The following is a 17015-nucleotide window of genomic DNA, read 5'->3' as shown; positions in this document are numbered from 1 at the left end:
ATCAACCACACAGTGCCCTGGTCTGCACACTGCCCCGACCTCAACCCCACAGTGCCCTGGTCTGCTCACTGCCCCAACCTCAACCCCACAGTGCCCTGGTCTGCGCACTGCCCCGACCTCAACCCCACAGTGCCCTGGTCTGCGCACTGCCCCAAGCTCAACCCCACAGTGCCCTGGTCTGCATACTGCTCCGACCTCAACCCCACAGTGCCCTGGTCTGCATACTGCCCCAACCTCAACCCCCGCAGTGTCCTGGTCTGCACCCTACCCCGACCTCAACCCCGCAGTGCCCTGGTCTGCACCCTACCCCAACCCCCGCAGTGCCCTGGTCTGTGCCCTGCCCCGACCTCAACCCCACAGTGCCCTGGTCTGCACCCTGCCCCGACCTCAACCCCACAGTGCCCTGGTCTGTGCCCTGCCCCGACCTCAACCCCACAGTGCCCTGGTCTGCATACTGCCCCAACCTCAACCCCACAGTGCCCTGTTCTGCACCCTGCCCCGACCTCAACCCCACAGTGCCCTGGTCTGCATACTGCCCCAACCTCAACCCCACAGTGCCCTGGTCTGCACCCTGCCCCGACCTTAACCCCACAGTGCCCTGCTCTGCATACTGCCCCAACCTCAACCCCACAGTGCCCTGCTCTGCATACTGCCCCAACCTCAACCCCACAGTGCTCTGCTATGCGCACTGCCCCAACCTCAAACCCCACAGTGCCCTGGTCTGCACCCTACCCCGACCTCAACCCCACAGTGCCCTGGTCTGCACCCTACCCCGACCTCAACCCCACAGTGCCCTGGTCCATTCAGCACTCTGACCTCAAGCCCATCAAACACCATTGTCATGAATTAGAATGCCGACTCCTTATCCAACCCAAGGGCCCGATTCTGAGGTGAGATATGCTAATGGCACTTTTGAAACATCCACTTGAAAAGTATTTGAACACCCCATTGGGTGTTATCCCTATTGTTATCCCTACACCTGTGGTTGTGGGGGCCTCTTGACAAAACAGATTCCATTCCTGCGGATGGAGGAGGAGACAGAAGGGAGAGTGATAAAAAAGAGAGACAGAGGGGGAGATGTATCAAGTCATGGAGAGAGATAAAGTGCAGAATTTGCCCAAAGCAACCAATCAGCTTCTAATTGTCATTTATAGCGCAGTATCTGAGATGAGCAGATTGCAGCGGATTGGTTGATTCTAGCAACTTTTCCGCTTTCTCTCGCTCAGGCCTGATGCATCTCCCCTACAGGGAGGAAGATCACCAGAGTGCATTGTGGACAGATAATATCGCTTTACCTCACTGGCCACTTTAAGGGCTTCATCATAAAAGTTTGTTTCAAGTAGCCCAAAAGAATACATGCCTCTCACATAACTACAACAAAACAAGAGAGAGAAACAGGTTAGGCCACAAGGTGGGGAATTGGCTCAGTGATCAGCTGATCCGGTCATGTGACTCCGGTCAGTGCTCCGCGTACATCCCCGAGGAGTCACGCATGATAGCAGTCACAATAGGCCCGATTCAGACCCGCGCGCTAGGCAGCGTACACACGCTCACCGCAAAGTGGGAGGGCCGCTTACAGACTTACTCAGCACTGCGAGCAGGGGGAAAATCCTTCCATGGTGTTTTCCCCCCGTGTGCACAGATGCGAATGCACAGCGGTGGGGAGACGGAGCTCGGTGGTGCGCCGTTTACCTGCTCCCTGGGTTCCTAACACTCGCAGCCCAGCGAGGTCTGAATCGGACCCATAGGCCTCTGGGCCTGAAGACCGTATAACACATTAGGCTTTGACAATCTACAAAATAAGTAATGTTGCCTATAGCAAACAATAAGATTCTGTCTATCATTTTCTAGTGTGCAATAGAGAAATGATAGACCGAATCTGATCGTTGCTATGGGCAACAGCACCAATTTTCACCTTTAGTAAATTTACACCTCAGTCCTGGTTCTCACCCATAGTGAAGCACAGGTAACATAAACCTCTTTCGCACTGTGGGGCAGATGTATGAAGCAGTGATAAGGAAGAGGTGAGCCAGAGAAGTGGCCCATGGCAACCAATCAGCTGCTCTGTATAATATAATATTATGCAAATTGTAGATGTTACTTCCGTGCTGATTGGTTGCCATGGGCCACTTCTCCTCCCTTATCACTGCTTCATACATCTACCCCTGAGTCTCTGACCCAGGGCAATCGGGTCCTGGATTGGTATAAAGGATCAGCCTGGGTTGTGATACCCAGGAATCTGACCCTGGTCCTGACCAGGGTGGAACCCAGCACTGAGCCGGTGTAAACGGTGCATCCCGGGTTATCCGCCCCGGGTCACACTAAGGGGGTTCATCTGGATGATACGCTCAGATGCGAATTCGCACCCTTACGAGTCAACCAGAGCCCGCCCTGCGAATGGTAGCATGCCGCCCCCTCACATGCCGCATATGTTCACATGGGTTGTGAATGGATGTTTTACATAAATATCCATTTGCAGGCCAGCAGGAACCTCCCACATCTTTCGATGGTCGCCGAATGTGCATGCATATCTAAGTGACTCTCAGCTCACTTAGATTTGCGTGCGCTCTTGGGAGGAAGTGGACGGACAGCTGACATTAGTGATGTCAGCTGCCCGGCCCCAGCCCGATTACCATGGGAACACCCATGAAACGCTGGGCGTTCCCATGGACGCAACTATACGCTACCGCCCCGCGCCCCCTGGCCGCAGGCTTGGGAGTGTGCACCCCGCAAACAGTCTGTTAGCCGTGGCCGCACGCACCCGGCATCTGCACATATGCAGAAATGCGGCTGCACATGCGCCACACATCGGTCCCCGTGCGAACCAACGCTGGCTGTGAATGGACCAGAATAAGGTCCTAAAAGTACACAGACAGTCAGATCACCGGCGGATGAACCACCAAATCGCTCAGGTCCAGCCTGCAGGGTACACATGGTTTCAAGAAGCATTGGCAGAGCTTACAACCGTGTTCAACCAATGCCGGACCGGGGTTTTGGGTGTATAAATCGGGACTTCTTTCCTTTTGATTTATACATTTGTGCTTAAGTAGGATAACCTTAAAGGGGACTTTGGTTGGTTGGGGCAATTGCTGCACTTGTCCACTTTTTAGAATTCTTGATACACCTCCACTACGTGTGATAATGCCGTTCTACTCATCAGTAAAACACTCATTATTTCCCGTCAGTATTCACTTCACGGCCCAACCGCAATGGGCGTATCATTGCTGAAATAGGCCAAGAGTCTCAAATCCAAGAACGGAATGCAAATCAAACAAGCAGTGAAATGACTGGGCATCATTGCTGTCTAAAAATCCATCACGGTTACCTAGAAGACCGCACGCCCATTCCAATGAAGGATTTTTAGGCCGTGGTAGCGTTCTCCTTGCACAATAGCATACCTGGCAAAATTTGGGCAACTGCAGTCGTTAGCATCATGCCTCACGGGACTGAGCTTACGACTTTGGTTTCAGACCACTGCATTATCTGTGTGGAGTTTGTATGTTCTATACATGCTTGCATGGTGCTCCAGTTTCCCCAAACACTCCCAAAACATATTGGTAGCCACATTGGCTTAATTAATTGGTGTGTATATGTTATAGAGAATATAGAGTGTAAGCTCCACCGGGGCAGAGACTGATGTGAACGACTGAAATATTCTCTGCCATATGCGATGTTCTATAAATGTGATAGAATGTGATTTTCGTTTTTTTTTTCAACCTCATTAGTCTCACCAGTAAAGGTACATCCATTATTTCAGCCATAATACCCACTAGTACAGAGACTGCGTTTACCTACCTACTTAAAGGATTACTTGGAACCCAGTACGGAAGAACGCGGGCGACAGAATCTCTCATCTGTGTTTGCTCTCCAAGGTAAAAATATGTATCATGGGCGAATTTCATAGCCAGCAAATCTAAGGGATGATCCCGCAGGATTCTCTCCCAGTATTCCGAAGCGTTAGGAAGATTTCTACAAAAACAGAACAGATTTTTAGAATGTCTCGCGCTGTTCACGTCTCTATTCATGTGAATCTTTCTAATGCTGTGTACACACGGTGCAATATGATTGCTAGCGATATATTGCTAGCAATATATTGCCAGCAATCATATTGCTCAGTGTCTCCTTTTCATCAGCGATGAAAAGGAGACACTGCTACGGGACGGAGGGGGAGTGCAGCAGCAGCAGCAGACGCTGCTGCTGTCACTTTGAAGGGAGGAAGGAGGGAGCAGCGGCACGGGGCTGGGGAGATCAATGCTGATCTCCCCGGCGCTGACCTCCGTGAAGGGAGGAGGGAGGGAGCAGCGGCACTGGGCTGCGCTGACCTCCCGGCACAGTGATTGCCGGGGAAAGCCGCTGGTCGCAGGAGCATGCTCCAGCGACCAGCAGGGAGTGCACACGGGAGCGCGCAGCTGGCGATTTATCTGCGCTCCAAATCACTGGCAATATGGCCCTCAGCGACCATATTCCCAGCGATTTTACCTAATATTGCTCCCGTGTGTACATACCATTAGGGGCATATCCATCAATGCTTAGAGAGAGAGAGATAAAGTATAGGCCCATCCGCACATAACTGCCATGTTACAGACTGTTTGAAAATGAACAGTTAGAACGGATTGGTTGGTACATTATCTCTCTCCAAACTTTGATCCATATCCCTCCATATCAACAATTCTAAAACGGTTTTCTATTTAGAAAGATTAAACTCACATAGCTGTGTCAATGGTAGAGGTCATAGGGTCAACTGCATAAAGGTCGACTTGGCTTACGTTGACACATGGCTAAGGTCGACAGGGTCCAAAGGTCGTGACAAGCATTAGGTCAACAATGGAAGTGTTGACAGTTAAAAGGTCAACATGATCGTTTCACTTTTTTTTTGCCCAGAATGTCGACATAGTCAACATGAACACCGCCTACGTGTACCACGTCCCCTCGCATGGCTTGGCACACTACTGTATTCTACCACCGCGCCCTAGTGGATGGTGGGGGATGAAATACCGCCTGTCGGCACATGTCGACTCAAAAAAACATATATCCACCTTCCCATTGTCGACCTAAGGCGTGTCGTCCTTCAGTGGTCGCCAATGCGTCGACCTTTATAGTGTTGACCTAATGACCATATCCCAGCGAATCCAGGTGCTTACCCACCACGCACCAGGGCAGATGTACTAAGCCTTGGATAAACTACCAAATAATACATTACCAACTGTCAATTCTGAAACAGAGCCTGTAACATGGCAGTTAGGAGCAGAACGGCTGGTACTTTATCTCTCTCCAAGACTACATTTCCCTCGCCCATGAATGAGGTCATACAAAAAAAATAAATAAAGGTGATTGTCCTGCATGGAAACGATAACCAGCAGTACCCTTTGGCAAAGGTCTCAAGTGCAGCGACGTGTAAACGTTCCCTCTCGGTCAGAGTCTGCGTCTTGGACAAATCGGACATTGCCTTCAAGCTGTTTGCAAATTCTTTATCGAGCGACGGGGACCGTCCCGTTCCGATCAGCTCCAAGCCATTAGCAATGACGCGTCCCATTACTGGAAGAGACAAAACGTGATGTTTGCATTCATGCCAACGTGGAACGTGAGGAAGGTCTACGTCCAATTCCTCGCTCGCGACCCCCCGACTGACAATAAGATGGTGGAAAAGTAGTTATTTCACTTTAGCCTTCAGGTTAAACAAAGCTCTTCCATGTGATGTACACAGACAATGAGGTGTATTTGCTAAGAAAGTGTATTTTTAAGCAAACAGTGAATTAGGAGGTCATTCTGGTTCACACGCAAAGCTGTGCGCCCCCAGCACCTACATCATTGCCGAATTACCATGGGAACGCTCATGCAGCTCTGGGCGTTCCCATGGGCGCAGCCCCTCGCCGCCGACCCAGGCCCCCTACCCACACTGCTAGGTGCGAACGGCACGGCGAATAAGCAATTCACCATGCCCGCTGGTACCAAGTGGCTGCACATAAATGCTTATCCGCAGAAGCTAAACTTCGCTCCCCCGTGCCAACGCGCGGGGGAGCGATCACATTAGAATAACCGCCTTAGAACACTGCTTTGGGGAGCCGATAAGGAAGACGGATTTGGGTCTCATGCTATAATGCAGGACTGGCTGGAGTTGGGGTACTCGCCACACTATATAAAATCAACTCCATGCGTAGTTGGATAGTGGGGGTATGAAATCCCCCATGGGTGACTATACAATTAAAAATCGGGTCTTTACAATGAAAAATCGCATTGCAAGAATTGTATGCCACTATAGTGCATGCAATGTGATGCGATGAAATAAATCGGGCGCCCAGATATTACATAAGTACCTGTTTCTAGGTAATATTACACAATTAAAATGTGTGCCAGGCATAAATAAGGTACCTACCAAAATTTGGATCAGCTGCATTAATTTTGGATAAGCATCCATCGATTCCTCCCAGGGTTTTGTCATTGGTCCAAGTAGTGTACTGAAACAAAATAACAAAAAGTAATTAGGCAAAAACCGCGAAGGCCCAAAGTTTGGCGACTCCCACATGATAATTAGAATATGTTAGCGTAGGGCCCCGTATGAAAGAGGCCACTTAGGCATGGCAGACTGGCATCCATAATCTGATGGAAATATGCATCTTGGACCTCATGTTTACTTTATGGATTGTAAGCTTGCGAGCAAGGCCCTCCTACCTCTATATCAGTCTGTTACTGCCCAGTTTGTTTTATCACTGTTTCCAATTGTAAAGCGCAATGGAATATGCTGCGCTATATAAGAAACTGTAAATAAATATAGTGTTCAATCTAGGATTTTGTGTGGGCAGGGCGCCGGGGGGCGGACCGGGCCCGCCTTACGGCACAGTTGTGGGCGGTCCCGGGCCGCCGATGTCACAAAAGGGGCGTGCCCAGGCCGTGCCGTCAGGAAAAGGGGCGGGCTCGTCAAAGTTGCTGTGCTGCCGGGGTAGCGCCGGGCATCGCCGTCTACGGCTGCACTGGGCTTCCCCGTGCACACCGTCGGGGCAGGCACCAGGCTGTTTTAGCGGGGCGTTGCTAGAGTGGCAGGGTGCATTTTGCCCTTTAAAAATCGTGCAGGGCGCAGCGTCCCGCTAAAACTGCCTAGCGGGAACACTAAAATAAATGTTTATACTACATGTGAGTTTATTGAATATTATTTTTGACGCATCCAACAGATATTTAATTATTGTCTTAGGGGCATAATTCAACTACATTATGGCTTCCGTAGTGGAGATGCACTAAGCTTGAAACGTGATAAAATGGAGAGTGATAAACCACCAGCCAATCAGCTCTTACCTGCCATGTCACATTCTGTGCTTGATAACAGGGAGGAGCTGATTGGTTGGTGGTTTATAACAGTACATAGAGCCCTTAGAGAAAAAGTGGTAAATTTGCCCATAGCAACCAAACAGCATCTAACTGTCCTTTTACAGATATTGAAAATAACAGTCCCCTGAATCCAGAAAACAGGAGCCACCACGAACTCCCTGTACCCATTTCTTCAATACTCAACTCACCGGTGTCCCACGTAGGCAGTACCGACATTTTCCCGGTGTTTTGCCCCTGAACCGGTTTCACAAACCCTAAACAGGTGGTAACTGGCAAAACATTACCCTCGCTAACATTTGTAATGACGCAGCTGGGACCTTGTGCGCGCCAACACTAATTACAAATGCCACACGCCGTCCTATTTAGCCGCGTGTGGAGATCCGCCTGACTTCCGTGTGACCCTGAATAGCTCTGCAGACCCTTAGATATGTAAGTGTTCGCCTCAGAGGCTTGCGTCTGCTTTGTGCGGCTCGGAACCAGCCCGATAGCAGTCTATTCAATTACGTGCAAGGCAACACTGCCGTTAATTGAATCTCATCCATGGCATAGGCGACACAACTGGAGAATTTTCTCTCCAAAATAATTTTAAAAATAACGATTTCCGCCTGCACTTTTGTTGCTTCTGCAAATTTAATGAGTACGGTGAGTCAGCAATACGGACGTGTATGACCCATGTCTCCAGCTGTCGCTCAGCCAGGAACCAAAGGCCATTGTTGGAGAAGTTGGCGCCAGTAACACGATCAGTCCTGAATACTGCATTTGTACATTTGCAATTTGTTGAGTTTATAATCCATGAGATGAACAGAGTCCTTGCTCCATTGCGGTGTAGGAGGGTCAAGGCCAAGTTTGGACTGTGAAACGTGGATTATGGAAGGCGGAATGAGACAAATACTCTGTGACCATGTATGGATCCATTGCAAACATGCCCTACCTGAAATAAAGTGGCATCAAACAGTTTGCAGGCTTCATTACTGGTAGTAGACAGGGGCATCCCAGCATCCTGCCATGCCTGCAATATAATAAACACATTATAAATATACAAATGTACTTTCCTACTAGCAAGCCAGCCACGCCCACCTACTGGCAAACCAGCCACGCCCACCTACTGGCAAGCCACCTACTGGCAAGCCAGCCACGCCCACCTGCTGGCAAGCCACCTACGCCCACCTGCTGGCAAGCCAGCCAAGTATACTTACCTGACCCCTGTTGGGATTCCTTAATGCGGCACTATTATATTTTATTTATAAATGGCACCACAAGCGTCTCGCAGCGCCATACAATGGATGCCGATGTCGGTATTCTGAACACCATCATCCGTATTTATCCCTGTGTAACACTAATCTCCCCGAAAGACTCACATTCCCTATATAACACTAATCTCAGGGGCATATTAAAAAGGGGGCTTGTTAGAAGATTTCCGTGATGCTCTGCCCAGAAAAAAATGGCGCTGGTACATTAAATAACATAGCCGTCTATGTACTAAGCATTGGAGAGAGCTAAAGTACAAGCTTCTAATGGGGGTGTAATTAACCCTTGGGGCGGGATGTAATGCTGGCCGTGTTCTGCGGCCATGCGGGATGCCAGCCAAACTGATTTTTTTAAAGGAACAATCATTACAAAGCAAAACCGTGCCTTGTAAAGGTGCCCACACACTAGAAAGATCTGCGATCATAAGATGTGCGCATAAATTAGCCTTCAAATCTTTTGTCCGATCTGGACAAAAGATTTCAGGCAAGTGCACATCTTTACCAAAGATTTTTCTTAAGATCCCGTGTGCATTCCTATGGATCTTTTGTTAAATCTTCTGATCTTTTGTGCAGCACGCAAGATCAGAAGACTTATGTAGGGTACACACCAGGACGACCACCGTCGTCCACGACCGATAGACGACCATGGAACGATTTCCCTTGGACTTCCCGGGAGCTCCCAGGCAGTCCCCAGCAAACGATTAGCAAAAATTGTGGTTTTTTGGCGGAACGATCCAGATCCGATCCCGATGCGCCCGCGATGGTCGTTAAGACGGTCGGATCGCTGGTTTTTGTTTTTTTGCAAGAACACATGCGACCGTCGTCAGATTGGCCTTTGAAATTTGAATGAAGGGGCTGGACTAGCAGAGGGGGAGGACTAGCAGAGGGGGATAGGAATAGCAGCAGCCATTTTAAACCAGTGTATTTCTGCTTTGTTACTAGTGAGGCTTGGTTTATACCTGCTGAACGCTGGACATAGCTATTTACACATTACTTTGTTTTGCCTGCCATTACAAAGTGTCTTTTAACCCTGCACTATGGAGAATGCAGTGATGGGTAGTCACCAGCAACAGTACCTGCTCTATTATGCAGTGTTGAAGCTCAGACGTCAGAGAGCCCAGCGCAGGAGAAAAAGGATCATGCTGGACAAAGCAGTGGCTACTTCAGCGTCAGACTCGTTCGCACATGCCACTGCTCAGGGACATCAGGGAAAATAACCCAGACGATTTTCGTAACTTCTTGAGGATGGATGATGCCACATTCCAGGAATTGCTGCGTCTGGTGACTCCCCACATCGAGAAGCAGGATACCAAGTATCGCATGGCTATCCCTGCTGAGGAACGGCTGGTGGTGACCCTGAGGTTTCTGGCGACAGGACGGTCTCTTGCTGACCTAAAGTTTGGATCCCTCATCTCCCCGCAAGCTTTGGGCCTTATCATCCCGGAGACCTGCAAAGCCATTGTGAAGGTGCTGCAGTACCAGTATTGCAAGGTAAGGATGAAATATACACCGTACACTTTATTGTGCAAACAAAATATTTTTATTTATAATTTAGGCCTAGGACAGAAACAGGTTTTTTAGGCCTTTCATAGGTAAAACATGTAAAATAGTAAATAGATTTATTGTGTCAACACAAATATATTATAATACCATATATAAAAGATATTGTACAAAAACACTATATATAAAGATTTAAGTATGTATGACCCAGTTTAAACTTTCCCAATAAGTACGGGCTACTGTGTGGCAGAGGATGTCTGCCGCAGATATGTAAAGGCTGCAGCCCACATGGTGCATGGCGCAGATGCAATGGCCCCGGCCCCATTGATGTGCGCCATACACCATGTGAGCAGTGGCCGTCACATACCTGCAGCTGAGACCATGTCTTCCGCACAGTACCCCATACTATTGGTAAAGACAAAAGGGCAATAAATGGAGTTTGCTATCCAGATTGAGGAGAATCCTGTTCTCCCTCTGGTAATGCAGATACAGGTAGCAGCATATAAAAATACAAAAAAACACACTCTGGTAACTTCTGGAACAGGCACTTACAACAGTAGGGATAAGGTACTGTGTGGCAGAGGATGTCTGCTGCAGATATGTAAAGGCTGCGGCCCACATGGCGCATGGCGCAGATGCAATGGTCCCGGCCCCATTGATGTGCGCCATACACCATGTGAGCAGTGGTTATCACATACCTGCAGCTGAGACCATGTCGATGGTAAATGATAAAATAGCCTATTTTTTAAGACAGATCCTCAAAAACAGGAGACTCTGGATCTTCTATCAGTAAAGAACTGTAGAATTGACGGTACTGGGGGGGTTGAGAAGGCTGTGTAGGTGTTGACTGGGTATGTGTTGGAATTGTGCTCGACTGGCCTGCTACGGTGGCAGGCGGAGTAGGCACTGGTGATTCTAATGACAGTGGTGTGTCTGGTGCACTACCCATGCCAACTATTTTAGTGCCACTGTTGAGATACTCTAAACTGCCATTATACACCAACTCCATGCATAACTTTTCAAAAGTAAGTTGCTGGTCCGGAGCCATGTTGCGAACACACTCTGCCACATAAGTGAAGTAGTTGTCATGTTTGTCCGGGTTTCTTTGCAGGACTTGCTGTGCCCGCATCATAAATTCTTCATGTGCTGATGCTTCTCCTTTTTTTCCTTTGCCACGCATTTTTTTGGCACGGGGGAGTGGTAGAGTGGGTTCCAGGGTGGGTGGCGGAGTGCGTGCCGGAGTAGGACCTTCGCTCGATGTGCATGCATTATCAGATAGAACAGATAGGTCTGGGGTTGCAGGTGGGTAGTCACCAAGCTGTAAAGAAATTGAACATGTTTACTAATCAATTCAATTTACTTCTAATTTCAGTTCCCTACCAGCGTGAATGAATGGAAAGTCATCGCAGAGGAGTTTGAACAGCGATGGAACTTTCCAAATTGCGGTGGAGCCATTGATGGCAAACATGTCCGCATAGCCCAGCCTATCAATAGTGGTTCCTACTATTTTAATTACAAGGGCTATTTTAGCATTGTACTAATGGCTGTGGTGAATGCGAACTATGAGTTTATCTTCCTGGATGTAGGAAGGAATGGCCGTGCATCGGATGGTGGCACTTTCAAGGACACAAAGTTCTACGAAAGGCTCATAGCGAACACCCTTCACTTGCCGTCTGTCCAGGAAACTAAACAGGGGCTTAACTTTGTTTTTGTGGCTGACGAGGCTTTTGGCCTGCACGAGCATGTCATGAAGCCATATGCGCAAAGGGGCCTGAACCATGACAAAAGGATCTTTAACTACAGGCTATCCAGGGCACGGCGTGTTGTGGAAAATGCTTTTGGCATCCTGGCTAACCGGTTTCGCATTTTCCACACTGCCATTAACCTGAGGGTGGACAAAATTGACTGGGTTGTCACGGCGTGCTGTGTCCTGCACAATTTGCTCCGCAGAAAAGCCACACAGCAAAGGGCTACAGGCACAGCACTCCAAGAAGACCAAGAACTGCCAGAGGAGGTAGTGCAGATATCCTCCTTGCAAACCCCAACACAACACTACACAGGGAGTGCACGAGCCAAACAGGTGAGGGAAGAGTACATGGCCTACTTTAATGGGGAGGGCGCTGTGGATTGGCAGGAGGAATCAATTAGATAGCCAAAAAAATAGACTCACCGATGCAGACTGCGAATTCTCCTCCTCCTGCGCCGTGACTTCTTGGTTTTCATGTTCGACCATCAGGACTACTCCTGTCCTCATCGACTCCTGGCTGAGGGTGAATGTCAACCGATCATAGTACCAAAGCGATGTTTGATACATCTCGTCGACTCCAGCACCAGACTTCTTTGCAGCCTCCACCTTCTTGTGTTCCTTTAAGAACACCGTGCGCAGATTCTGGATGCGTTTCCTCACCCATTCAACATTGGCCTCTGGGTGAAATGGAAGACTGTAGCGTGCCAAGTCCTCCAAGGCTTGGTTTCTTTTCATTTTGTTCGAATACTCCTTGGATTTTGTTCGCCACAGGCATTCGTGTGAACGATATTTTTCAATAAACCCTTCCAAAAACTCTTGTTCCTTTGCGTTGGACATTGGGACTGTAAAAAGATAAAACCATTTTAGTTGTTATAGTTATATCCATGTTTTGTTTCATATTAAAATTTTTATAGTTATAGTTATATCCATGTTTTGTTTCATATTTAAATTTTTATAGTTATAGTTATATCCATGTTATGTTTAATATTTAATTTTTTATAGTTATAGTTACCAGTTTACCTAGTTCTTATTATGTTTTAAGTATTTAAAATGTTAATAAACTTTTATGAAAACCACTATACATTTTATTGTGCAGATTGCCATTCACACACACAGGTGAATGGGGCCTAGCAGAGAGGAGTGCATGGAATACTGCAATGGTGGACAATGGTTATATGTATATATACACAAACTAAACACACACACAGGTGAATGGGGCCTAGCAGAGAGGAGTGCATGGAATACTGCAATGGTGGACAATGGTTATATGTATATATACACAAACTAAACACACACACACACACAGGTGAATGGGGCCTAGCAGAGAGGAGTGCATGGAATACTGCAATGGTGGACAATGGTTATATATATATATATACACACACATGGGGCCCACCCGAGCAAACAGTGACATGGTCGGGTGCACGGTTTCCAAAACAGTGCTCTATACACACTATATACATTGGTGGCAACAGTGGGCATGCATAGGAGAGCATTGGGAGTGCAAACATACCAGGTTGTTGTTCTGGGAGATAAGACAAGAAGGAGAGTCCAACTGCTGCGCCAGCGCTGTTTGCTATGTGGAAAAACATGGCGCCGGGGGAGTGTTTAGGAAATGCCACTCAAATAGGCTGGATCAAACGACGGACGCACCGACCTGTGGACGACGGAGGCGGCAAAAAACACTCACGATCTGCATACGATTGACGGTTGGTCGGCCTGGGATTGCCGGATCCTACCTGCAGCACGTAGGACCAAAGATGCGACCAAACGAGTGGCGTGTACGCGCATTGGATCGGAATCGGATCAAATAAATGGCAAAAACACACGATAGTACATACAATCTGCATACAACCGGTCGGAATTGGATCTAAATTGACAGAATCGGGCCCTTGTCGTCCTGGTGTGTACCCAGCATTAGCAAAAGATCCACGGGAGCGAGCATCGAACGATTTTCGACCGATTTCCGACCGATTATCGGTAAATATCGGCCGATTTATCGGCCGATTTATCGAAAATCGGCCAATCGGCCAAAATTCGTTCTAGTGTGTGGGCACCTTAAGAGTTTGCCCCGTATGAGTTCGGCCAGCATCACACGTGTGTGGTCAGCTGTCTGCACATACATGTCAGCATCGTGGAGATACAACATGATGGGAGGAGTCTGAAGTAACAGACAATTGAATGTATTTCTCAGACTCCATGGATCACTGACAGATTAGAGAAGTCATCAGCCTGACGGTCAGCAATATGGAGTCGCGACCCCATGCTGAGGCTGTCAGTGCCAACGGTTTGAGAAGCGTTGTTCTAATCGGAGCAAATAAAACCTGGTCTCCAAGCGTCTTCTTCTGCTACCCAGTGATGCCACTAAATGATATCATTAACTATATCGTTCAATGTGTATGTACTATATCGTTCACCCGGGAGTGCCTCCGATAGCGTTAATAATATCGGCTTTGCCGCAAATCATCCAGTGTGTACGCACCTTGACATACATAGTATACAACCATCGATGGCCATTCCTAGGTTATACCAGTGTTTTATAACTGGTGATAGAAGTATAGAAACATTATCGCTTCTGAAAGAAATTGAGGTGAGAGGGCACAGCACAGAGAGCAGATTAACACTGAAGTCTGCAGCACATCTCATGTCACAGGCAATCTGCACCGATGACCCACCGACAGTCAGGATTCGGACAGTCATTTCTCCGACATCGGAATCCCGACATACACAGGCTCTTTCCCAAGACCCCCATAGAGGGAGAATAGAATAGGTGGCCAGCACAGATCAATGTGTTCGCCCCACTGTCGGGCTCCTGACAGTTGGGATTCCGATGTCAGAGAAACGACCATCGGTAATTTATACCATACCCATGTGCACAGACTCCTCTTGTTACCCAATGCTGCTGCTGCGGTCACACTGTGTGCAGGTCCCCCATCACTGAGGTGTGTGCGGACACTGGCTAAGCTGCACAGACTCCTCTTGTTACCCAATGCTGCTGCTGCGGTCACACTGTGTGCAGGTCCCTCATCACTGAGGTGTGTGCGGACACTGGCTAAGCTGCACAGACTCCTCTTGTTACCCAATGCTGCTGCTGCGGTCACACTGTGTGCAGGTCCCCCATCACTGAGGTGTGTGCAGACACTGGCTAAGCTGCACAGACTCCTCTTGTTATCCAATGCTGCTGCTGCTGTCACACTGTGTGCAGGTCCCCCATCACTGAGGTGTGTGCGGACACTGGCTAAGCTGCACAGACTCCTCTTGTTACCCCCAATGCTGCTGCTGCTGTCACACTGTGTGCAGGTCCCCCATCACTGAGGTGTGTGCGGACACTGGCTAAGCTGCACAGACTCCTCTTGTTACCCAATGCTGCTGCTGCTGCTGTCACACTGTGTGCAGGTCCCCCATCACTGAGGTGTGTGCGGACACTGGCTAAGCTGCACAGACTCCTCTTGTTACCCAATGCTGCTGCTGCTGTCACACTGTGTGCAGGTCCCCCATCACTGAGGTGTGTGCGGACACTGGCTAAGCTGCACAGACTCCTCTTGTTACCCAATGCTGCTGCTGCGGTCACACTGTGTGCAGGTCCCTCATCACTGAGATGTGTGCAGACACTGGCTAAGCTGCACAGACTCCTCTTGTTACCCAATGCTGCTGCTGCGGTCACACTGTGTGCAGGTCCCCCATCACTGAGGTGTGTGCAGACACTGGCTAAGCTGCACAGACTCCTCTTGTTACCCAATGCTGCTGCTGCGGTCACACTGTGTGCAGGTCCCCCATCACTGAGCCAGACACTGGCTAAGCTGCACAGACTCCTCTTGTTACCCAATGCTGCTGCTGCGGTCACACTGTGTGCAGGTCCCTCATCACTGAGGTGTGTGCAGACACTGGCTAAGCTGCACAGACTCCTCTTGTTACCCAATGCTGCTGCTGCGGACACACTGTGTGCAGGTCCCTCATCACTGAGGTGTGTGCAGACACTGGCTAAGCTGCACAGACTCCTCTTGTTACCCAATGCTGCTGCTGCGGTCACACTGTGTGCAGGTCCCTCATCACTGAGGTGTGTGCAGACACTGGCTAAGCTGCACAGACTCCTCTTGTTACCCAATGCTGCTGCTGCGGTCACACTGTGTGCAGGTCCCTCATCACTGAGGTGTGTGCAGACACTGGCTAAGCTGCACAGACTCCTCTTGTTACCCAATGCTGCTGCTGCGGTCACACTGTGTGCAGGTCCCTCATCACTGAGGTGTGTGCAGACACTGGCTAAGCTGCACAGACTCCTCTCTTTACCCGATTATGGTATAGCAGATCGATGCTGTGTAGATGGACCAAGTTATGGTCAACCACCCTTATGGTGTGTACACACTTGTACAATCTGCATGAGATCCAGATGAGATTTTGACTATATAGTCAAAATCTCATCTGGATCTCATGCACATTGTATGGGTTTTAACCCTTGCGATCCCGATGTGTGCTCCCGTATCGCAGCCAGAAAGTCTTGGCTGCATAGACTATGGGCGGTATTCAATGAGAATACCTGCGAGGTGCAGCGAATCCTTTTTTGAATTCGCTGCACATTCGCCACGTTCCGGAGCCTCACCGGCTCCGGTATTCAACGAGTCAGGGGCAGCGAGCCCCTGACCAGCGAATATGAGCTCCTGCGGCGGACGCCGCAGGGAGCATGAGGACGATGGCAGGCAGGGAGATGGAAGTCTCTCTGCCTGCCCCAGAACGTTTGTGGGGGGGAGGTGGGCTCCCCGGGTGCTAGGCAGCACAGGCTGCCCCCCGGGGGTGCCAGCAGGGGACCTATATTCACTACACCCGATCGTAACGATCGGGTGCAGTGAATATATGAATATGTAATGAGCGGCTCGGCTCCGGCGCCCCCTGCTGGCTGCTGTGTAAAATAAAAAAATAAACATTTTTTTTTAAATTAAATATATATTCATGTGCTTACAGCACATGAATAAAAGTAGCATGCCCCTCCTCAGAATAAAATTCCTGATTTTTTTACACCAAATGTAAAAAACAAAACACTTTATTTTAAAAGTTCACATTCCACTTCTCCATCAAAAGATAGCGATTGCTACTCGGTGAATCATGGCGAAAAAAACCTTCAAATGTATTCGCCATCTGGTCATTGAATAGGGTGATTCACCGTTTTAGTCCAAAATTCGCCAAACAGCACAAATTCGCCATAAAAA

The 17015-nt window shown here is 48.8% G+C and overlaps 2 protein-coding genes across 2 annotated transcripts in view; both read right to left on the bottom strand.

Annotated features, from left to right (window-relative positions):
• The window catches only part of TTC38 (tetratricopeptide repeat domain 38), a 28105-nt gene that overhangs the window by 9354 nt on the left and 1736 nt on the right, over positions 1-17015 (bottom strand). The window contains exons 2-6 of the mRNA XM_083181307.1: positions 8252-8329; positions 6374-6455; positions 5364-5535; positions 3796-3969; positions 1296-1371 (exon numbers count right to left, since the gene is read on the bottom strand). Of these exons, the coding sequence (XP_083037433.1) occupies positions 1296-1371; positions 3796-3969; positions 5364-5535; positions 6374-6455; positions 8252-8329 (582 nt within the window). The remainder of the gene's footprint in view (positions 1-1295; positions 1372-3795; positions 3970-5363; positions 5536-6373; positions 6456-8251; positions 8330-17015) is intronic.
• On the bottom strand, positions 9852-15151 carry LOC146073820 (uncharacterized). Its single transcript, XM_083181305.1, has 2 exons — positions 12238-15151; positions 9852-11385 (listed from the first exon to the last, which is right to left on the bottom strand). The coding sequence occupies exons 1-2, from the start codon at positions 12649-12651 to the stop codon at positions 10813-10815; spliced, it is 987 nt and encodes a 328-aa protein (XP_083037431.1). The 5' UTR covers positions 12652-15151; the 3' UTR covers positions 9852-10812.

Source organism: Crinia signifera, chromosome 4 (genome assembly GCF_055691185.1).
Source record: "Crinia signifera chromosome 4, ASM5569118v1, whole genome shotgun sequence".
NCBI lineage: Eukaryota > Metazoa > Chordata > Amphibia > Anura > Myobatrachidae > Crinia > Crinia signifera.
Note: the sequence above shows the minus strand (reverse complement) of the source record. Positions and strands in the feature narration are given on the sequence as shown.

What these genes read in the sequence shown, in the direction of transcription:
- LOC146073820 (XM_083181305.1), bottom strand. Translation starts at nt 12,651, where the DNA reads ATGTCCAACGCAAAGGAACAAGAGTTTTTGGAAGGGTTTATTGAAAAA. An exon ending in AGAATTCGCAGTCTGCATCG is followed by an intron (nt 11,386 to 12,237) that starts GTGAGTCTATTT and finishes ATTTCTTTACAG; the next exon opens with CTTGGTGACTACCCACCTGC.